Source organism: Panthera pardus, unplaced genomic scaffold, assembly GCF_024362965.1.
Source record: "Panthera pardus isolate Hobbes unplaced genomic scaffold, ASM2436296v1 HiC_scaffold_27, whole genome shotgun sequence".
In the NCBI taxonomy this organism is placed as follows: domain Eukaryota; kingdom Metazoa; phylum Chordata; class Mammalia; order Carnivora; family Felidae; genus Panthera; species Panthera pardus.
Window position 1 is genome coordinate 104,676,968 of NW_026526843.1, and position 24,210 is coordinate 104,701,177.

General features: G+C 40.8%; 1 protein-coding gene across 3 annotated transcripts in view; it reads right to left on the reverse strand.

Moving 5' to 3' along the window:
- PDK3 (pyruvate dehydrogenase kinase 3) overlaps positions 1-24,210 on the reverse strand; it is a 64,872-nt gene that overhangs the window by 303 nt on the left and 40,359 nt on the right. For 2 of the 3 annotated variants that reach the window (XM_019419716.2, XM_019419718.2), the window contains exons 6-11: positions 19,645-19,722; positions 11,912-11,988; positions 10,501-10,602; positions 10,010-10,120; positions 6,459-6,572; positions 5,027-5,166 (exon numbers count right to left, since the gene is read on the reverse strand). In XM_019419716.2, coding sequence (XP_019275261.1) covers positions 5,027-5,166; positions 6,459-6,572; positions 10,010-10,120; positions 10,501-10,602; positions 11,912-11,988; positions 19,645-19,722 — 622 coding nt within the window. The remainder of the gene's footprint in view (positions 1-5,026; positions 5,167-6,458; positions 6,573-10,009; positions 10,121-10,500; positions 10,603-11,911; positions 11,989-19,644; positions 19,723-24,210) is intronic. The other variant, XM_019419717.2, reaches the window with a different exon arrangement.

Here is a 24,210-nt window from a genome sequence, read left to right on the forward strand (position 1 = left end):
TGACTCAGAGCATTTAGTGACGGTGGTAATTCAAAAACCTTTGCCTTATCTCAGAATTACTCTGAGTTGGTACAGAAACAGAATGACCATTTAATTACTTATACATATTTTAAAACAGTTCTTTACTCTCAGTTAAAAACCTGATTAGAAATGATGAATGAGCGCTAACGGGTACAGGGTTTCTTTGTGAGAGGGCAGAAATGTTCTAAGATTAGTAGTGAGGGTTGCACACTTTGAATACAGGAAAGCTGTACACTTTAAGAGGGTGAATTTTATGGGGTATATGAATTATATCTGAGTACAGCCCTAATTAAAAATCTGATTAGAGGTGGCTGGGATGCTCAGTCAGTTAAATGTCCGACTCTTGATTTCAGCTCAGGTCGTGATCCCACAGTTCGTGGGATCGAGCCCCGTGTCGGGCTCTGCACGGACGGCACAGCCTGCTTGGGATTCTCTTCTCTCTCTGCCCCTCTCCCGCTCCCACGCACCCTCTCAAAATAAATAAATAAATAAACATTAAAAAAATAAAAATAAAACATTCCAATCTTTTTAAAAAATCTGATTAGATCAGATGAACACCGGGTGACGTGTGGAAGAACCGAATCACTGTACTGTTCACCCAAAACTAATATTACGCTGCATGTTAACTAAACGGGATTAAAATAAAAACTTAAAAAGCCAAAAAAAGAAAAACCTGATTACAGAATAAATTTTCGATAAATTTCTCACTCACCTAGTGAATTTACCTACCTATACTAAATAATTTCCCAAGATCGCCACCAGTCATCCTATTTGTATAATTTAACAATTTGCATCATCAGGCTAACCAGTTTCCAATTTTAAATACTGCTTTCTGCTAAAACTTGTTTGTCTGATAATGTATTAGAAACTAAGACATACTTAATTATCATACAACCTGACAGAATATAGAGTTTTAAAACTGCATTTAAAAAATAATCAATTAAAGCCATCTTTTTCCACTGCAAATGGACCATGTTATTTGTAAAGACTGCTTGGGAGGGTGCCTGGGTGGATCAGTCAGTTAAGTGTCTGACTCTTGGTTTCAGCTCAGGTCATGATCTCCTAGTTCATGGTTTGAGCCCCACGTTGGGCTGCGTGCTACCAGCACGGAGATTCTTTCTCTGCTTGGGGTTCTTTCTCTCTCCCTCTCTCTGCCCCTCCCTGCTCGCACTCTCTCTCTCAAAATAAATAAACTTTTTTAAAAACCTGCTTCTGGACTACCCAAGTAACTCCCCCTATCAGAGCAATAGCTTGCATTAACTGGTCACAGTGATGCCCAACATGTTACTTGACTGCATAGAGACTGAAAATGAAATCAAGGGAAATTGATCCAGTTGGTACAAGCTGAATGAGCTGAATCCTGGTCAGGGACGGCATGTGTATGTATGTGTGAATACCCATGTGTATACCTGCACTCACGTGCACAAACCAAACTCCTCTAAATATCATCTCTGAGATGAATGACTGGTCCATCAATCCCGTACAGAGGTCCATCACAATGCTTCCACAGGACAAAAATCAGTAAAGATACCCTTTTATATCGTTCATCATAAAAGACCAATGCTACTATAACTGAACAAAACCACGAAGCTTTATCGACTGTGTTTGCATACAGATACCTTTCTGTTGCGTGTTAAGAATCAAGGTTTTCAGGGTTAAGAAGAAATATACACAATTAACATACATTAGGGTGAAACATTGCAATGTTAAAATCAAATTGAAAGTATCAATGTGAACTTATGATTTAATAGTTCTGTCCAGAAAAGAGAACTAGAAAAGGTATAATATACACCCCTAACTTCCAGATTAGGGTCTCTAATACCCGTTAAAAGCAAATAGGGCTCCTTGAGGGAAATGCTGATTCTAGGATGGAGGCAGGGAAGGTATAAGATGACACCATTATGTCATCTTGGGCCAGAAAAAGTTTTCAAAGATACGTGGGGTTTTAGCCAAGGAACACAAAGGATCTTACGGGTGGCCAAAGGTGTGCCAGTTTAAGCTTCAAAAAGATGGCTGCTATGTGCAGTAACATAGGTGAACCTCACAGAAATCCAGACACAGAAAGAGTACACACTACATGTTCCTTTTGTTTTACGTTTAAGAAATGACAGAGTCAGAGTAATGGCTACATGGTGGGGACAGTAGAGGGAAAAGACTCTGATTAGAAAGGGGCCATTTCAGGTGCTAGAAATACCGATGTAAAATCGTGTCAAGCTATAAACCTAAGATGTGTGCACTTTATATATGTGTGTGTATGTATGTTAAGTTCTGATTGAAACATATAGAAGAAAAGTCTATACTATCCACAATAATACTCAAAAAGGAGAAAGCCAGAAAATCATTTGTCACCGTTTAAGGTGGATTTTAACTCAACTTCTATCCTTGAAAATTGGTAGGGAAAGATTTAAATTCTTATCCTGCCTTTCCAGGAGGAACTGTACTTCCAGAGATACCTGAATGGCCTGCGTTGACAAGGAGGAACTTTAGAGGAGAATGTCCGCTAATAACTGTCAAAGGAATGATATCAAAAATAACTCATCATCTTATAAACATTAATGAAGTTACTGATTCAGGCCAAAATTACCAACTGGTGTTAAAAACCACTAAGTGATGGTTGCCCAGGGCCAAAGTAACACTACACAGAGGACTTTCTAGTTGAGAAGGTAAAAACGCCTCTACCATGGAGGGCCCAGACAGCCAGCATCTGCAACATGGTCAATGTTAACATCACTAATGGTGGATCAGTCACAGATCACAGGCATCATAGTGTAATTCTGGGGTTTTCTGTCTTATTTAAGTAATCTCTACACTTCGATGTAGGCCTTGAACTCACAACCCCAAGATCAAGAGTCACAGGCTCTTCTGACTGAGCCAGCCAGGCGTCCCCTCATAATGTAATTCTGAAACAGTGCTTATGAGGGACTCCAGCAAAAAAATGCTCTGTTGAGGGGCCACCTGGGCAGCTCAGTCGGTTAAGCGTCCAACTTCAGCTCAGGTCATGATCTTGCGGTTTTTGAGTTCAAGCCCCATGTTGGGCTGTGTGCTGACAGCTTGGAGCCTGGAGCCTACTTCAGATTCTGTGTCTCCCTCTCCATCTGCCCCTCTCCCACTCGCACTCTCTCTCTCTCTTTCTCGGAAATAAATGAACATTAAAAAAAAATTTTTTTTAATGCTCTGGTCAATCTTTAGATGAATTTGCACTTTATAGGAAATACAGAGAATGGGGAAAAAGCCAAATGACATTTCAAAGAAGAAACCAATCAAATGAAGGTGGGTATTTTTGCAGGACAAGTAGCAGCAACAACAAAAAAGCTGCCCTAGATTAAAAACAACTTGAGATTTGCTCAAATTTGTTACACAGTCCTGGAACTGATCCAGGCTTAGACACTTCATGGAAATTTTCAAGATGAGAATCTATTGATGTGGAAAGGTGGAAATGGTTAAATGAAATGAAAGCAGGTCATAAAACAGTATAAATAATTAAATCTCATTTGGGGAAAATACATATACAGTAACACCTTGGTTTACGAGCATAATCCTTTCGGGAAACATGCTTATAATGCAAAGCACTTGTATATCAAAGCAAATTTCAAGAACCATTGGCTCAGTTGTGATCATGTGACGTTAGGCACCACGTACTACTCGTATTGCAAGTTAAAATATATTAGAAATGTTTGCTCGTCCTGTGGAACACTCGCAGAGCAAGTAACTCGCTCGGTAAGGTTTTCCTGTATATACAAAGAGCAAAGTATCTGGAAGGACACACACAAAGTTGTAAGAGATGTTATCTTGGAGTTGTGAGCAGACAGTGGTTTCTCTTTTTTTTTTTTTTTTGCTTACTTACATTTTCTAAGTTTTTTTTTTTATAATGCACGCACACTGCTTTCTATTCTATTAATAAAAGGTTATTTTAAATAAACAGAGCCCTTACTGTTGCTAGCCTAGTGGGAGCTTGACAGTAATCAGAAGAAAAAAAACTGGAAACCAAAGATTGGATTATTGCCCTTATTACCATAAAGTAGTGAAAGCTGTTATTCTGTGATTTTTTTTCCTCTTTTTAATTTTTTCCTTTTTTAATTGTGGTAAATGATCCGTAAAATTGGCTATCTGGTAAGATGGTAAGAAACGGTTATTTTTAAGAGCACAGTTCAGGGGCATTAAGCACGTTCGGAGTTCTGTGCAACTGTGACCACCCTCCATCTCCAGAACATTGTCATCTTCCCAACGGAAACTCTGTCACCATTAAACACTGACTCCTCATTCCCCCTGCCCTTGGCAATCGCCATTCTACCTTCTGTCTCCATAAATCTGACTTTTCTAGGTATCTCAGTGTAAGTGGAATCATACAGTATGCGTCCTTTTCCGTTGTATGGATAAACCACATTTTGTTTATCTTGACAATTTTATTTTTTTTCAGATTCAACCCACCCACAGACTTTCTCTAAACACTCTCCTGTCAGTCTTCATAGATGATGACAAACTGCAGAATTTACTTTTTAAAAATCCAATGTATGGCAGGATAAACCTTGCTCACTGCTATTAATACCCCCACAGAGCAAGAACTTCTAGAACATGGGCACCTCTATCGGAATGGCTACTCTGGCAACCCAGTTCATGCTGTCCTTCCTGTCTGGTGTGAAAAAGCTGCTCCAACCTTTCTTTCTTGAAAAAAAAATTTTAATGCTTATTTATTTTGAGACAGAGACAGAGCATGAGTGGGGGAGGGGCAGAGAGAGGGAGACACAGAATCCTTAGCAGGCTCCAGGCTCCGAGCTGTCAGCACAGAGCCCGACCCCGGGCTCGAATCTACTATGAAGATCGTGACCTGAGCCAAAGTTGCACCCTTAACTGACTGAGCCACCCAGTCAACCTTTCCTTCTTTAGAGATGACTATGCTTTTCCAGTGAAAAAACCACAAAGAAGATTTGGCTAAAGGTATCATCGGGCTGGTACATTCTGGGGAAAAATCAGACACTTTATAATAGAAACTAAAGTATGAAATTACTGTTTCGCCTTATATTTTGAAGCATCCCGAGGTTCTCTGCTGGGATTGCTCCAGTCGTCAGCTTCAGGTGTGGTCTTGTAGTGACGCCAGGCAGACTTATTAAAAACTGGAAGTCTCTCAAATGATTCACTTGAAAGTGCCTAACAGAAAGACAAAAACGGACACCGAAGGTCCACATGTCATTTTTCTCACATGAGATACTGAAATTTTACTATTTACAACATTAGAAACCCTGAGGCGTACTTTTGGAATTACATTAAAATTACATTTCGATAGCGGACATAGATTGGCCAGGATTAAATTAAAGCTTTTTTAAAGGAATAAAAACGTTCACTCATTCAAAACCAGTACCAAAGTACACGTAACCAGAACACAAAGTATTTTATTCAGTTAATACTGTTTTGAAATACTCAGGCGCCTTGACTATACGGTCTCTAGGCTGAGCACTGCTGTTCACAGGCTGACTGCTCCCCAGAGGGCCCACACAGAACTGAAGTTTCCTACATACTAAATTTATACACATAATCACATAAGGTGATGCCAAATATCACATCATTTAGATGCAGTGGCACATAAGATGAACACTCCAAATCCCTGGTTAGGTTATGGTACGTAACACATCACGTATAACATATAACACACTGCGCATACGCAGCTGTGAAAAAGAATGACCATCTCTACATGCAGGGATGTAGCAGATCTCCAAGATATACAGGAAAGCTTAAAAAAAAGAGCAAAATGTGGAAATAATCAGTGTGGGAAAAAATTATTTCCCCCATATGTTTATTAATGCAGAATCAACTCCAGGAGGCTCCATGAGAAACTGGTACCATGGTTACCTCTGGGAAAGAGACCTGGGTGGCTCAGAGCCAGTGGCGGGAAAGACTTACTTTTCCCTTTGGTAGCTTCTAAATTCTGTACTACGTGCATGTATTACCTATTCAAAGAAATACTTCAAGTGTTCTAGAGTTTGGAAATAAATAAAAGTCTGATGCTACCAATGAATGAGAACACCTGTGTTACAGAAGCTTTGTTATTAGATCAGCCTTTTATATCACCATACCATGATTACTGAATTCTTGTAACTTTGGAAAAGCCAGTGAGTTTTAAAGCAAGAGACTCAAAGACTTCAGTTTAGGAAAATCTATCTCCTTTTACATTAGTCCTTTCAATGGTTATGCAATTTTAAAAGAAATCACAACTAAGAATCTTAGTCTTAAAAATCAGTATTTATGTGTTTACATGTCCGTATTTCGTATTTTGCTACACCTGAGCAGAAAATCAATGACAGGACATACCTTGGTTTTCCCATAAAACTAAAGTAAATCTGAACTGAACATAAGACATGCTGTAGTGCTGTTCTCCATTAGATGTAAGAACTTAAAGCTTTAAAACGTAAAGATGCTTTCATATAACTAATGAAATGCAGTACCTTCAGGTAAATGACAGCGTCAGTACCGACCCCTTCCATGGAATAGAGTTTCAGATCTCCCTGAAAATATCTGGCGTAAAGGCGAGAAATTGGCAAGCCGTAACCAAATCCAGCCTACGGAGAAAAGAAAATCCATACAGTGAGACAGGTACAAATGCGAACCCATTCGGTATGAGGACTCTTTGGAAGATTAAAAGAAATAGTTAATTCAGTTTTAATGCAAATAAATTACAGACCCAACCTTTAATGTATATGCTCACTTATGGCAAATAATCTATTTTCACCCTACAAAAACACTTCTCTTATGTTTGGAAGATATTAGAAGTGCTTCAACTTTTGACTAATGCTTTTTTTTTTAGTGTCTTAAAGCAAATTGGTAGCATGTTTTTAAATTTTAGAGATGGGGAAGAGGGGCAGAGAGAGAGAGAATCTCAAGCAGGCTCTACACTCAGCATGGAGCCCAACACAGGGCTCGATCCCACAATCCTGGGATCATGACCCGAGCTGAAATCAAGAGTTGGTGACTCAACTGGCTGAGCCACACAGGTGCCCCAAATTGTTAGCATTTTTAAAGCAAATCCCAAATCAAATGGGAGTTGAACTGGTAACAAAACTAAACCACGTCACCCTTAAGTTTCATTATCACAATTTCTTGCTCTTTGGAGTGAAAATTAAATTGGCACAGGAGTTCATATTGACCGGTACCCAGGCTAACACACCGAAACGAAAATTTCCTGAGTCTACTTCCTAAGGGTCTGTGAATGGTAAAGCATTTTGATATACGGCAGATCGACATGTGTTTAGAGACGAGAAAACAATTCCAGTACTGTCCTATATCTTTACGTCATAGAACCTTGAATGTAACAGGTTGTTGGGAAAAAAAATTTCAGATACCGACAAGGACATTAAGAACAATGGAGACTAATTTCAGTAACTGTGGAGTGGAGGGGCAGATTCAGTGCCCCAAGCTTTGGCCCCTTGGATGAAATCCCGTGGCATGGCTACTGGGGGAGGCAGTGGGGTAATGCGCTCCTAGAGCAGCACGTGCCCTGGCTTTGGGCTCAGACAGACCTGAGTGGAAATTCACTCCGAGCAGTTTACTCAACCTGAGATTGTTTTCTCATCTGAAAATGTAATAAAAAACTTGCCTCAGAGCTGCTATGAGGACTAGACCGTAAGTGTCAAGTCTTGACACAGTGCCTGAAACTAAGCACAAGTACACACAGTGAAGCTGCTGTCACACTGCAGAGCAGCAACTTTACCAGGTAACGTGGAATTCTACCATTTTTAAACATCTTTCTTAGATTCCTTCCTCAGGGTAGGGCCCGACTCAAAGGGGCGCATATGACAGAGCGTACTGTCATTTAAGGGCTTTAGTACTGGCAGGGGCGCCTGGATGGCTCAGTCGCTTCAGCATCTGACTCCTGATTTTGGCTCAGGTCATGATCTCAGGGTCATGAGATCAAGCTCCACATTGGGCTTCGTGCTGAGTGTAAAGCCTGCTTAAGATTCTTTCTCTCCCCCTTCCCTGACTCTGCCCCTCCCCTGCGTGTGCGCGCGCACACACACACACACACACACTCTCACACAAAAGTTTAAAAAAAAAAAAGGTGGGGGCTTTAGTACTGGCAGGATATTACCGGTACTGAGGACAAGAGGGTGACTGATGTCACCACAGTAAAGAAACCAGCATACTCCAGGAAGAGGCCAAGGAAGTCTGCCTCCCACATTTCCAGCAAGGCCCGGAGGCTGATATCGGGTCCCCCAGGGAACGATCGAGAACATGAGCGTGAGGAGACGGGTAGGCCCTGAGAATGCAGAGGAGGGGTGTCTAACTTGGATTTGGTGAGGTTCACCAATGTTGTCCCAGGGTGTCAAAGGATCAATAGGAGTGGGGTAGGAGGACCTTTCCACAAAAGAAATGCATGTGTCAAGGCACAGAGCTGTAATGTGGTAAGGTGCTCAGCGAGTAAAATGTTTTCTAGAAGTACATATCCACGTGCCCACTTTAAAGCTGAAGACAGTTTATGACTGGGAGAGATGCCAGTGGAAGCGTTTCTTCAAAGGAGAGGCCACATGGTGCCCTGCGGGTAACGCACACGTGGCCGGTGCCAGCCTTGCCGTAATGAGCACAACCACCTTGGGCGAGGCACTAGCCTTATTTTCTCATCTTTATTTATTTATTTATTTTTTTATTTATTTTTGGGACAGAGAGAGACAGAGCATAAACGGGGGAGGGGCAGAGAGAGAGGGAGACACAGAATCGGAAACAGGCTCCAGGCTCCGAGCCATCAGCCCAGAGCCTGACGCGGGACTCGAACTCACGGACCGCGAGATCGTGACCTGGCTGAAGTCGGACGCTTAACCGACTGCGCCACCCAGGCGCCCCTATTTTCTCATCTTTAAAAGGGGAGGTTAGAGCAACATTATTTGGAGTTCTACGTCAACTGTTCAGTTTCATTTTAAAAAAAAACTATGACAGAACAGCTATCCTCAAGATGCTATTTGAGGATATAGACGACCCATATTCCTTTTAAACAACTGGGGAAGCCTCCAGATTTGCTTGTAGTGTTTTTTTTTTTTTTTCTTTTGACATTCCTTTCAGTAGGGACCAGAGGCTGGCGAAGACAATGCCTTTCAAAATTGTTTTTTTCATGAATTTTCTTGACTCCTATAAAAATGACTTCCTGTTTTCAACATGCTGAGTTAACAAACTCTGTCTCGAATAAATGATACAAAGTGTTGGATTTTATTCATACAAATAAAATATAATCTTATGTGCTTATCAGTCAGGTCGGACTTGAAAATGAAACTTCATTTGTGCCCTCAACCATTTTGCAGACTGATAGCTATGTTGCTGTGTTTAATGACAAAGGGTTCAATTGTTGTTTGTCAATTAGAAACACTCAGCGGGGGAACAAAGTGTGGCCCGAGCAGGATCTAAATGCTGCCATAGTAACTTGGGGCTTTTCTCACTGCCTCAGTAGGACTGAGACAGAAAGGGCTCTGAAAATGCATACGCCACCTATATGTTTCCTGCTTATGTTGTTTAATATAAAAAACATAATGTGTTCATAATTTAACATTCTAATTATATAAACAAATGTGGTGGGGGAGGCTACAAAGCCCTGGGCGATCTGGGTCTCCACAGTATGCAGCACCCCGGGGTCTGGAGCACGAGGCAGCCAAACACACTCTAAGGCAACTTTGCACGCCTGCTATTAACCTTCCGCTCTCACCAAGGGTAGCCCCAGGTGGTAAATGGGGCCTGACAGCAGTCTTAACCAAAGGGAAATGCTGTTTCCCTCTATCAGGAAGTGAGGTACTCGGCTCTGAGAGTTGCTAAGACACAATTAGAGAAGAAATCTAGGTCCAAAGGATTCACAAAGATAGTAGTAGCGGGATACAACGCCCCCTCCTCCAAATCACTCGGGAAACATTGGAATTCAAAGAGGCGTATTTAACCAGCCAGGGAGAATTCTAGCCCATTCCCTTGGGAGTCCCTCCTCGTGTTCATGGCCTTTCCTTAAGCAGTAGTTTGAGATGCTTACCAGAGGGGCAGCTCTTGTAGGCTCCAGGCTAGGTCTAGGAGCAGTTGAATACATGTAGTTAAAAAGACGGTCTATTTTTCGAAGTGGGACGCCACCACCTAGGTCACTTATCTGTAACGTACAAAATGTTTAAGAACAAATCAATCCATTCTTAGTACAAGGCAAGAAGTTCATTCAAGTACCTACCAGATAACTCTAAACTGTACAAGGGCTTTGAACCCCCAGTGAAATACGGTTCTCTCATCTAAACCTAAAACAAAGAGGGCAGGGAAACACAATAGGACCCGACAGGCTCGGGGCTGAGGTCTTGTTCAGCTCCCTGAAAAATGGGGTTCTGATAAGTTTAAATGAGGTAACAAGCGAAAGATCGAATGTGGTACACACATTGTCATGACATCCATTGTCAGTTTTCTTCTCTTCCCTCTGATGCCGCAATGTCTAGGTACTATTCAATTAGCTAGACAAAGTATCTGTGCAAATAAAGCAGTCACCTTAATGGATAGGTCTTCTTTCCCCAGAGTAACAAGGGTTTTAACAGACGGGTAGGCTTCTTTCCTGTCTTCATAGAGTTCGACTGTCGCCCTCATTGAGTTCTGAAATAGTAAGACCTTTTTTTTAAGCATACCGCTGACTCACAAACCATGACTTAAAAACAGAAACTAGCAGAGGATTGCTTATTGCACAACACCACTTTTGTGGAGCAGACAGATATTAGTTGGATTTACACACCATTTTTTTTTCCTCTAAAGAACTTAGCTAAATGTGTGTTTGGATCAAGGAAAATTTTCCCGATGCTTTATTTTGATTTTCATCTAGTTTCCTTCCCATCCATCACACTAAATATTTTTTTTTCTTTTCTTCCTTTTTTCTTCTTGCTTTCACTTTAGGGTATTTAAATTATTCAGCTCTTAACCAAGAGGGATGTTTTTATCACATGTAACGAGGCTACAGAGGCGCACTGATGCACTTTAAATCCTATTTATCAGTCTGCATTTACAGAGCACCTTTCCTCTAAAGAAGGCGGAAAACCTGAGAGTATTCATGTTTCCCACAAAAATTAATCATTTGGCTGAGGAAAAAAAAAAAAGGCAATGTCAGTTAAAAAGAAATTCTGAAAAAGCCACAGCTGTTGAAGAGAAAGTTCACAATTGAATGCCCATCTCAACCTTAAAATGTTACATCAGTAACATTATAATTTTGGGAAGCAAATCAGCATAACTGATTTTTCAGGTGTTCAATTTAGGGTTTTACACATTGGAAGAAATGAAATTTTAGCTTAAACACCTTGTGCCTATAATACTGCTCTTATAAATGCCATGAGCTACTGATTGACAAAAGCGACAGCTTAAGCTGCAGAGTCTAAAGAGGTTTTGTTCTTTTGTTTTTTGGTGTTTCTTTTGGTCCAGTCCTCCCCCATATTTCCCCTCTGCTTCCATCAGATCTTCTGAATGGACTCGAATGTGTAAAAGGGTTACGGTATCACCCAATACTAAAACAAATGCTAATGCACAAACATGGTTAATGTTTACAAACACAGATATGCAAAAACACGTATTTATTTTGATCTGGCTACCATCAATAAAGCCTCTACCAGGTTTGGAAACTAAAATGCATCTCTTATCTTATAAGTGAAGAAAAAACAGGATGGATTTTACATAAAATCACTAAGGTACAATTAAGCTTCAAAATCAATATGTACTAATATTCACGAAAACTATACTGTACACAGCAATTTTTCATCTCACAGTGTACAAATTATAAAACCCACAGGGTATCAGAAAATAGAATTTTTAAAATGGTTATGCAAAACCTTTTCTTATGCTAATCTAATGAATCCATTATGCCTTGAATCAAAGTAATTTAAAATGAAGACTTTTTTCCATGTTTTTAAATTCCACTTACCTTGAACAACTCAAACAGCATGTGAAACAGATGAGAGGGCACATAAACTACCTGAATAGGTTTGTCTGGAGCTTTGGCTGAAAACAGAGACAAAACCATCAATGAGTAAGGACCAAAACTACAAGAAAGCCAAGAAAGCCACTGGTATTCTATTTTTCAAGTACATAAAAAAGAACTCTACACAAAAGGCTAATTTAGGTTCCCACCTCCAGAGGTAGGGCTGAGCAAAAACATATGCTTGGAAGTCCAACAAGTTTGGGGAGAAATCCTGTTCCCTCACTTACCAGCTATGTGACCTTGGGCAGATTATTCAATTTCTCTAAAACTGGAGCAAGACTGGAATATTATCACCTATGTCATAATATTCTGAGTATTATTGAAGTCATCTAAATATTTCTCAGTTTTTTTTCAAATTTGGGGACATCACCCCCACTGGTGACCCCAGTGGTGATCAGGAGGAATGTGAAGCCACAGCAGAAAAGGGGCACATCTTCTTGGCTAACTGGACGAAACAGCAATGTTAAATTCTGTTCGGTTTCAACAAACGAGGCACATTATGGAGTAGCATTTAAGGTTCACATAACTTTTCTACTAGTAGCTAGCAGATAAACTCCCACCCCTTCCCTGAGAGACCCCCAGTCTTTTCTCCTTGCATTAAGGATCTCTGGAGGAAAATACGAGAAATACTGAATCCCATGTCAGGCACTAAGAACAGCGTATGGGCTATAGAGTAGATGCTGCAAAATGGGGTCCTTCCTCCTCCTTGTGACCAGAAATCACTTAGGAGACAGAACCTATGTGAACTTCCTCAAGGAGAATGCAGACATACTCAGCCATGTTATAATTTCAACCTAACTACTTCCTCTAATAAAGTAACAGGGATATAAAGTAGAGCAAACATTTGTTTGGCTCTTAGCAATTTTCAAAGAGCTTCTGCCTGCATTAGCCAATCGCGTTCTCCCTGCTGACACTACTATGTGGCTCACAGAGGGGTAGTATTATTGTGGGCGAGGGCACAGGCTTTGCAGAGGCTACGTGACTTGCCTACTGAAACGGAAGAGGCCTGAAATCAGACAACTGAACCAAGAGCTTCTGACTCTAAATCCTGAACTCTTTGATGATCAGTTTTTTGGCAAGTACTATGTCAAATACATAATTTAAGATTTAAAAAAATTTTTAAAGGTTTTTATTTATTTTTGAGACAGAGCACGAGCAGGGGAGGGGCAGAGAGAGAGGGAGACAGAGAATCCGCAGCAGGCTTGAGGCTCTGAGTCGTCAGCACAGAGCCCAACGTGGGGCTCGAACTCACAGACCGTGAGATCATGACCTGAGCTGAAGTCGGACGCTTAACCCACTGAGCCACCCGGGCGTCCCAATTTAAGATTTTTCTTAAAAAAAAAAAAAAAAGTAGAAGTCCTTCTACCCTTTCCCATCTCAACCCCCGGTCTGCACCCGGAGGCAGCCACTTGTTACTGTTTCTGCTTTAGTCTTTTGGTTGATAATATGACCACTCTGTTCTGTAACCCTAATTAACTCTTCTGTACTTTGTCTCTAGGTTCTTTTTTAAAAAACTGAAAATTGATAGTGTTGGTAGCATCCTAAGTAGGTAAATACTGGTCACTGCAGAGCAGCCACAACACTGTGTAGAACCACATTTCCTCCCCCGTGATTCCAATGACATGTTTCATGTGTCACATGAAGGAGAAAGTTCTCAGCCCTAAGGTGAAATGGATTCTCTTAATCCTCCACCAACTGCTCAAAATCATGTTACCCTTTTTGAGGTCACTGAATATTTGGACTGTGTCCTTCTTACACAGTTTCATCTATTCCCTGGAGCTTCTAACAACCCTTCCTCTTGGGTAACTGGACAAGGTACATATGCTTCCCTTTCCTTACCGTATCAGTAAGATCTCCCAGCTTCCTGTTCTAGTACATGGTATCCATTCCATTCTTTATGATTTTTCAAACTAGAATTGTCTTCCAAACATGCTGCGTAGCCATCATCTTCAAACTGTTTTTGATTAAAGTTCCAGTATGTTCTTCAGTATTTTTTATATCCATATTATATACACCCTCAAGTCAGTCAAGTCGCCTACCGCAGAAAGGGGTGCTTGGGAAATGCATTTCTCAAACCTTACACCCTCTGACTCACTTGATTGAAGGTTTGGCTAGGTACAAAATTCTGGGTTCAAAATAATTTTCTCTCAGAATTTAGAAAAGGAGGTAGTCTTCTGGCCATGGCAGTGCAGCTGCTAAGTTTAATGCTAGTCAGGTTCTTGTTACCCTGCTGGGTGTCATCTGAGGTCTGATACACCTTGGTTGTAATATTGTTGAAGAATGAGGAACTGGATTAATCATCTGAGGTGGCCGCTGTCCATTTGCCCCTTCGGCCGACACCTAAATGAGAAGGCTGACTCGCGGCACCCTGCGTACCTAGTCACGGCTTTTCAAATGACTTTAGGATAGGCACACAGTAAGCTGGTCTCTGACCAGAGGGTTCCCCAAATGCTCAAATGAAGAGGGCTTTACTTTGGGCTAACAACATGTACATGAATAGCCCCAGTTTTTCCAAGGTTTTTCTTTTTTTTTTTTTTTTAAATGTGTATTTATTTATTTTGAGAGAGGAAGAGCGTAAGCAGGGGAGGGGCAGAAAGGGAGAGAGAGAATTCCAAGCAGGCTCCACGGTGCCAGCGCAGAGGCTGACTTGGGGCTTGATCTGTGAGCCGAAATCAAGAGTCGGATGCCTAACCGACTGAGCCACCTAGGCACCCCTTTCCAAGGTTATTTTTGAAGAAAGTACTCTGATTTTAATTTTTGCACCCCAGGGAAAACGCTTCTGACTGTAGGCAGAGCACAGCCCGAGTCCAGTGCTCCCCACTGCCCCTCCGTGCTCTGTCTCAGACCAGCTTTCAAGCGAACCCTAGCTTTTAGCTTCCTTTTCCAGTCCTTTGCACCTCCCGGCTGCTCCCAGAGTCCCTCCACCTTTGCAGTAGCCTCTCCTTTGTGGCTTCTCCTGTTCTGTCCCATAATCAGCATACTTCCATCTGTTTACTCCCTGGCAGGAGGTGAGATAAGTGGTCCACTGATGGTCCCCCCTGGTTTCTTTGCTGTTTTGCTTTGTATTCCTTTATTGCCATTTTAATGGAGCCCTAGGAAGAAGTTGAACCCTCAGCCTATCTTGTACCAAAAGGCATGATCAGTTATATAAAGAGCCTTGTGAATTCAATCTTTTCACTCCAAATCTTTTTCCAAATCTACTCTTTGATATTTTTTTTTTCTTTTCAGTTGAATCAACATTCTTTAGGCTTGCTCCCTTACTTGTACTTTTATTTTCTTTGGGAACATTAACAGGTTAGATGTCTCTCCTTCCTTATAAGACCATGTCCAATGCTTTTGTCCATGACTCTTACCTAACCCTGGGTCCAATGGCTTTTATGTAGTGGACCTTTAATAGATGCTTGTTAACTTTCTAAAATAAGACACAAATGCAATATGAATTTTCCATTTAAGGGCACATTTTTAAAAGTCAATGGGAAAAAATGGGCCAGGTTTTTCATGCTCAAGACTCAAGAAATAGCCAAGTCTCTATTCTGCAGAGTCAGTGCTCCAAATACCATGTGTTGGAACAACATTTAATAAGTAGCAACGGAACTTAACACAGGATACAAAGGATTTTATTTTCAGATTGTTCTCTCTCCTATAAGAATGAAACACTAGAGGCTAAGCAGAAAGAAATGCATTTAAGAGAAAATAAGTAGCTGGGCACTTAGAGGTGATTAATCAAGTCCAAAAGTCAATGGGTAAGCCTATTAAAAACAGTACACGGTGTGGTTCAAAGTCATACTGGGATCAAGTCCTGATTCTGGCATGTAACGGATACATTAATAGGTATTTAAACCAGCTGGGCCTCGGTATTCCATATGTAAAATGGGCACAGTACATATCTGTGTAACTAGTTTACACAGAGCCTGCCACAACTAAGTAGTCAATAAATGCTGGCTAGTATCGTTACTAAAAAATTAACTTTACAGTGTTAACAGGGCCACCAGCAATGGCTTTTTGACTGCTGTACAGAACCGCTGGACCAAAACTACACACGCAAGTATCCAATATGGGGAAACTAGAAATCAAAGATCCCAGGATACACACCTTTTCTGTAAACTCTCTTATAACAAGACATGTGTGGTCCGACGTCAACTTTTTAGGTTGCCCACCAAACCCAAAGCTATAAATGAAACTGTTGGCAGGAGAGACTGGTCTAGAAATGGTGAAGAAATTCAAGTAGTAAGTCTTAGCCTTCCCAAGTCAACCCTGACTTCCAGTAGCCACCCTTTTAAAAATATCCAGTCTGGGTCTGGTGCTTTATTGAAGGCCCCAGAAACAGCGTCCTTTTATCATCACACAAGGTGATCTTACAGATGAGGAAGTCCCCATCTCTAGTCAGAATCCATGTCCCCGCAGTCTGGCCAGCTACAAAGCTCACATCCTTCCTCTGAGCCATACTGCCTCACCACAAGGATTCACAACAGGTAAGAAAAGAGGTTTCTTTGCCTGATGTTTTGGCAAGCAATTTCTCAGGAGAATCAGAAAGCTAAAATGAGAACAAGTGTGATGAAATGGCTGTCTGTGGAGAAACCTACATGGGTTTCATGGCAAGTCAGAAATAGCCGAAACCTGGGGTGCCTGTATGGCTCAGTCGGCGAAGCGTCTGACTCTGGATTTCGGCTCAGGTCATGATCTCGCGGCTCGTGAGTTCGAGCTCTGCATCGGGCTCTGTGCTGACAGTGCAGAGCCTGCTTGGGATTCTCTCTCTCCCTCTTTGCCCCTCCCCCACTCTCACTTGCTCTCTCTCTCAAAATAAATAAACTTTAAAATATGTTTTTAAAAAAAAGGAAAGCTGAAACCTGATGTAAGATAAATAAAATTCTGTTCTTTTTAATACTCCCGTTAAGTTACAAAATGGATAATAAAGAAAGTTTATTACAGCTGGCTCCCAATACCCAGAAGTCTAGTGATGAGTGGTAAATCCTGACGCCGTTCACCAAGTATGTTCTCCACCATCCTATTCACTGCTTTCTCAGCGGTCTACACTGGGAAAGGAAAAACACCCAAAAATTCAGATTAAAAAAAAAAAGATGATAGGTCACACTAATGGCAAAATTCTCACGTAGCAACAGTGCTCTCTCAGGTTGGTGGCAGTCCCCTGCTCTGAAGTGCAGGGCAGAGGGCAGTGCTGTTATCGACTACTGTTCAGGGCACCCGGTGGGTAATGGAAGCAACGAGAAAGAAGATGCTATGCTAGCTCATGCAGGCTCTAACAATGAATCCACGGGAATCTGGATCCGGCAGATTTCCTTCGGGAAAAACTGAGGCAGCTATCGTGCTGTGGGAAACACCCACTCTCTATAAAGTGACAACATCCATTAAGGGGTTGAACACTGACCTCTGACCTGCATCTCTAACGCAGAACCTGTGAGCGCTAAAGCAAAGTCCTTAACCATGCCCACAAAGAACTTTGACATTCAGGAAATGATAAAGAGCAATCATAAACACATTACCCAAAGCAACAGGAAGCTAGAGGTGGCCTATAACCACCAGCATTTATTTCTCTTAAAGATGGGAAGAGCGGCTCCAAAACTCATGCATGAGACAGTGCTAAAAACAGTCATTAATCTCCTCTCCTGGTGAGGTGTGCTGCCCAGTGTGACCGCTTCACTGAGAAGGAATGGGGGACACGGCTGGCTCCCGGGATCAGCAAAAGCAGGCTCGCTGCTCTGGCCTTTACAGCGAGTGAGGCTGCCATTCACACGAAACAGCAGCTGGTTACCACCTGCGAATTTAAGTCCCGTGTTTGACAAACAGAAATCTGTACAGTGAGGTCAGGCCTTGCCCAGCCTGTAAGGAGGAGGAGAGAGAATACAGAGATGCTTCTACTCAGGAATACTCCAGCAAAGTCCCTTCTGCTGTGGCAGTGTATTGACTACAAATACGGAGAACCCAACAGACTGTGAAAGCAGCTTTGATTGCATACGTTCTGGAAGAACGGATGGGCGAATATCCCGAAACGGCAGCCTCAAGTCTTTCCACATTTTGACCTCATTGCAAGTAAAATACATTTTTGGTAGACGTTTGAGAGGGAACTGGGTTTATCTTTAATTGTAAGTGCCCACACCCTAAGAATCAGTCATTCCACTTCTAGGAACCCAACTGACACAAAGACTTCCAAGTGTTCACAGATTTTCCCACCCTCCAGATACAGACCCACACATACCCTGCTCTGCTCATCACAAGGAATATGGGGAAATTAGAAATCCTAAATGTTCACTCACCGGTAAATGATTAAATAAATCACAGCAGTTTACGCTGTGGATAATCTCTAAATGCCATTAATAAACGCAAAGATCTTCAAGGCGAAAGTGAAAAACACCAGTGACAGCACATGTATAGTTTCAACCCCATTTACATTAAAAAAAAAACAAAGCTCTGTACAGTCCCGAGACAGTAGAGAACTCTCACTTTTTACTCTACACTCTGTATTGTTTGTATTTTTCCAACGAGCATGTCTCTTTTGTAACTAACAAATAAATAAAGGTAACATGTAAGTAGGTATAGAATCCTATGACGAAGATAACAGTCATGACCCTACTATCCAGAAAGCTGCTGTATTTTGGTGCTATAAATCCTCCAAAATATTCTCCAATGAACTTGCACTACTACAAACTTTGATAGCCTGTGTTTAAAAAGCTCATCTTTTCCCATACATTCAATATTCTTTTTTTAAAAAAAATTTTTTTTTGAAAGAGAGAGAGAGCACACATGAACACGCATGGGGAAGGGGCAGAAGGAGAGGGGGACAGAGGATCTGAAGCAGGCTCTGCGCTGACAGCAGACAGCCCGATGCCAGGCTGGAAGTCAAAAACCGTGAGATCATGACCTGAGCCGAAGTCGGAGGCTTAACTGAATGAGTCACCCAAGTGCCCCTCAATATTCTTTCAAAGCATTATTTTGAATGGCTGCTTAGTGTTCTATCTTATGAGTGTACCACAATTATTTAAATAATCTTCTAGTATGGAAAACTTGGGTTGTTTTCTCACTTTTCTGTGTAAGAAAACCACTGTGATCATTATTCTTATACGTACATCTGTGCACACCTTACTTTCTTAGAATACATTTTCTGATGGTTAATTTACCAAAGAATAAGACCATTACTAAATTTAATTTACTAGGCCAAGAGAAAGGACACCAGTAGCATTTTCTGAGAAAGGCTGTACCAATTTAAACTTCTACCCAAAACGTGTAAGTGTTGGTGACAGAGTGACAGAGTAGTTTTCTGGGCACCAATTCAAAGCATCACAACGTTTTAATCACTGCCACTTTGAAAGACAACATTTCTCTATTTTTGTTTGTTGTTCTTTGATTAGTCTAGTTAAACGCGTTCCCGTATGTTTAGTGACTGCTTGGCATTTGTTATTTTGAGAATTGCCTATTTACAGGTTTGTGCATCTTCTACCTTGATCACTTCTGTTCCAAGAACTCTGAGTTCTAACAGATCACAAACTCCTGTACAAAAACTCCTTACAACAATATACCTAGGTGACCTAAGAGATAAAAAAGTTTTAAAAGATATACGAGGAAAAAGTAGCGTACTTTTAGGATCTCATTGAAAGGTAGCTAAGGTATCAGATTTTTAGTCAACTTCCTTGCATTTAAGGTTAAAATTATTTTCCTTTTACCATTAAATTCTTCAACTTCCAGCTCTGGGGCGACCAGGTAATACTGTTCACACAGCATCTTGGCGGTTTCATATGCATCTGTAAAGAAAAAAAAGAGTTTAGCTTTCGACACAAGCAGAGAGACATACAGATACATAAAATAAACAAAATCAGGGCAGTTTCTAACCAGACTGATTTAGAATTATTGTTTTTTTTTACAAAATAGTCTTTTTTGGCTGTAATAGAATTATGATGACTGAACCAAAATTTCTCTTCCTTTAAAGTTTTAATGACTACAAAAGTATCAAAATACTGCACTAATGACAATATGGCCAGTCGTCTACTAACCATACATTTATTTAACTTTTAAATATTCCTAAAAGGTATTTTTCACGAAAATTTATAAACTGTACTTTTGAACACCATGCAACCTGACTAAATTGCAGCATAAGAGATTTGTTGTTACACTATTATTGACTATACTCCCTCGGCCGTACTTTTCATCTCCGTGACTTACTTATTTTCTAACTGGAACATCGTACCTCTCCACCAATTTCACCTATCCATCCACCCACCCGCCCTTCTGGCAACCACCAGTTTGTTCCCCGTATTTGTGAGTCTGTCTGTTTGTTCATTTGTTTTGTTGCTTAGATTCCATAGGTAAATGAAATCATATGGTATTTGTCTTTCTCTGTCTGACTTATTTCACTTAACACAATACCCTCTAGGACCATCCATATAGCCATAAATGGCAAGATCTCATTTTTCATGGCTGAGTAATATTCCATTGTATGTAGATACCACTTTTTCTTCATCCACTTATCTATAGATGGACACTTGGGTTGCTTCTGTATCTTGGCTACTGTAAGTAATGCTGCCATAAACGTAGGGGTGCCTATATCTTCGAATCAGTGTTTCTGTTTTCCTTGGGTAAAAACCCCCAAGTGGAATTACTGGATCATACAGTACTTCAATTTTTAGTGTTCTGAGGACGCTCCATAATGTGTTCCACAGTGCCTGGACCAAATACATTCCCCCGAGAGTGCAGGAGGGTTTCCTTTTCTCCACATCCTCACCAACACTTGTTATTCTTGTCGTTTTGACACTAGCCATTCTGACTGGTGTGAGGTGCTATCTCTTTGTGGGTACGATTTGCACGGTGACTACACTTACTGTGGTGAACAGTGAGTTATGTATAGAATTGTTCAATCACTATGCTGTACACCTGAAACTAATGTAACATTGTATGTCAACTATACTTCGAAAAAAATTTTCAGTTAAAATAAAAACTAAATGACATTCCGGGAAAGGCAAAACCATAGAGACAACAGAAAGATCGGTGGTTTTCAGAGGTTCAGGGGGAGGTAGGAAGGGCAGGGATGAACAGGTAGAGCATGGGGCGTGTTTAGGGCAGTGAAACTATTCTGTACGTACCGCAATGGTGGGTGTATGACATTATGCATTTGTTAAAGGCAACAGAACAGCACAACACAAAGAGTGAGGCTGAATGTAATCCACAGGCTTTAGTTAATAATAATATACCAGTGTTGGTTCATGAACTGAAATAAAAAGGATTTTAAAATAATCTTTCAAAAAATAATACTGCCCAAAGTCTTAAGATGTGCCAATTATTTGTAATGAATTATCAGTGAGTATTTGCTGGAAGAAGGGAATTCCATGGGCCACACACTCTAAGTTACCGGGGACACTACCATAGCTTAAAAAGGTCCTTTAAGTTACTTAAAGGTAACACAGTGGGGCTGATATTTATCAAAGTCTGAGGAACAAGAGTTCACTTCTAAAAGGAAAAAAAAGACATAGGGTAAGAAGATCTGGGCTATTAAAGAAATAGCTGGAACAGAATTCAGGCAGTTAGATCTCAAAAGATGGAAAACATTCAGAGAGCAAAAGTGCATTATTATAGACTGCATGGGTGCCTTTTCTCTTGAACTATAAACAATCTGAGGTCAGGGTTTGTGTTTTCCACGTGGTTTGTAACCCATACAGAACTTAGTATATACCTATTAGATGGTCAATACATATCCCTTCCTTTGATAAATTTTAAACCTTTTGATAATTTATTTAAAAAAAATTTTTTTTTAACCTTTATTTACTTTTTTTGGCACAGACAACGGACGGGAGAGAGTCAGACAGAGCGGCAGGCACGGAATCCGAAACAGGCTCCGAGCGATGGGCACGGAGCCTGACGTGGGGCTCAAACTCACAGACCGCGAGACTTCGACCTGAGATGCAGTCAGACGCGCAACCAACTGAGCCACCCAGGCGCCCCTTGATAATTTATTTTAAAAACAGCTTTACTGAGGGGTGCCTAGGTGGCTCAGTCAGTTAAGCGTTCGAGTCTTGGGTTCAGCTCAGGTCACGATCTCATGCTTCATGGGTTTGAGCCCCACGTCGGGCTCTGCGCTGACAGTGCGGAGCCTGCTCGGGATTCTCTTTCTCTCCCCCTCTCTGCCCCTTCCCTGCTCGCACTGTCTCTCTCAAAATAAGAAATAAATAAACATTAAAAAAACAGCTTTACTGAGATACAATTGTCATATCCACATAAGTCACCCATTTAAAGCATATACACAATTCCGTGGTTTTTAGCGTATTTTCAGTGCTATGCATCCGTCCCCACGATCAACTTCACATTTTCATCACCAGGGAAATAAACTCCATGACCATTGGCAATCGACTCCCTCCACCCAGCCCTAGGCAGCCACGGGTCTACTTTCTGTCTATAGACTTGCTATTCTGGACACTTTACATAAGTGGAATCACACAATACGTGGCCTTTGGTGCCTAGCTTCTTTCGCGGAGCAGAATGTTTTCAGGGGTCACCCATGTTGCACCGTCTATCAGTACTTTATTCCTTCTCATTGCTGAACAGTGTTACACTGTACACAAACGCATTTTGTTTCTCCATTCATTTGTTGAGGGACATCTGGATTGTTTCCCCTTTTTGGCTATTATGAATAATGCTGCTATGAACATTCACGTCCAAGTGTTTTTTGTAAACATATGTTTTCATTTCCCTTGGGTATATACCCAGGAGAGGAAAACTGCATGATCACAAGGTATCACAATGTTTAAACATTTGAGGAACAGCCAGAATCTTTTCCAAAGTGACATTTTTTTAAAGTTCACCTTTACAATTTCTAAAGATCAGATACTCAGATTACTTTAAAACGCTTCATAGGTGCATTTGCAATATTCTCACCTGGACACCAGCTCTTTGGAGACAGGCTTGTGCTTTTTTCATATTCCTCACATCAATACTGTGCATAGAGTGGATACTTGTTTAAGATTCAAGAGGTAAGAGAAAGAGGGGAGGAAGGAAGGAAGAAAAGGGGAGGGGGGAAATAATGCCTACAGAATTTAAGTATGTTAAAATTTAACACGGTCAACCTAAAATAATATAAAGATGCAGGTATGTTCCGACCAAAAAGCTTGGTTCATTCACCTCATATTGCTACCCAATTAAAATTTTACATAATATTTGACCTCAGAGTAAAAATTCTAATTACTAAACTTTTAGAATCAAACCTCTGTAAAGAATCACAAATACGGACACTGGAATAACTATGACAAGATGAAATAATGAGGGACAGCCAATTGAAATGTTAGTAAGAGGAGAAAAGTATTTTTCAAATGAAGAGTTGATCAGTGTGAAAACAGACGTTAAAGTAGCATTGAATTTAAACTCTAATAAAACAAAGTGAAAATCTGGAATTATACTGAACTCACAAGTTTTTTCCTAGAGTGTAAGAAACCTCATCAAACATCTGTAGTTTCACAAAAAGATAAGAAATCAACACTCCCTCTTTGCTTTGGCTACACCACTCAACAATGCTATATCTCCACCTAGTGACACGAGAGCACAGAGCCGACCGAGGGCCTCCAAGGCCACTTTCTTTAAACCAATGAATAATGAAATCTGAAAATGGAGCTTCGTTAACCACATACAGAGCCGACACACCTCCACAAAACAACTCCTTCAAGTATAGGACACCTTTAAAGATGTTTAAACATCGTTCTTCCATCCACTATAGATAGAAAAGAACCCAGTCCCACTAAATGTGCTAGTTCCTCATGGCATTAGCTTGGCCAGGAGCATGAGATTATAACAGCATTATTCAGAAAAGGTATTATGTAAATATAACATGGGCAAGATGACAGAGCCCAGAAAGAAGCAGTCAACTTGAAACTCAAAGACCCGGTATGGTTCCTAAAACCACATGTGAATAAGGATTTTTAAACCCTACTACTAATTACAGTGTATCGATGCTGTAATTAAAAACTGCATTATGGAGGCACCTGGCTGGGTCAGTTGGGAGAGCATGCGACTCTTGATCTCGCGGCTGTGAGTTCAAGTCCCATGTTGGGACTAGAGCTTACTTAAAAAAAAAAAAAAAACAAAAAGAAAGAAATAAGGAAAGAAGGAAAGAAAGAAAGAAAAGAAAGAAAGAAAGAAAGAAAGAAAGAAAGAAAGAAAGAAAGAGAAAGGAAGGAAGAAAAAAGAAATGCATCATGAACCTGAAAAACTCAAGACATTACAACAAGATTCACATACACCAGCCAGCCAAA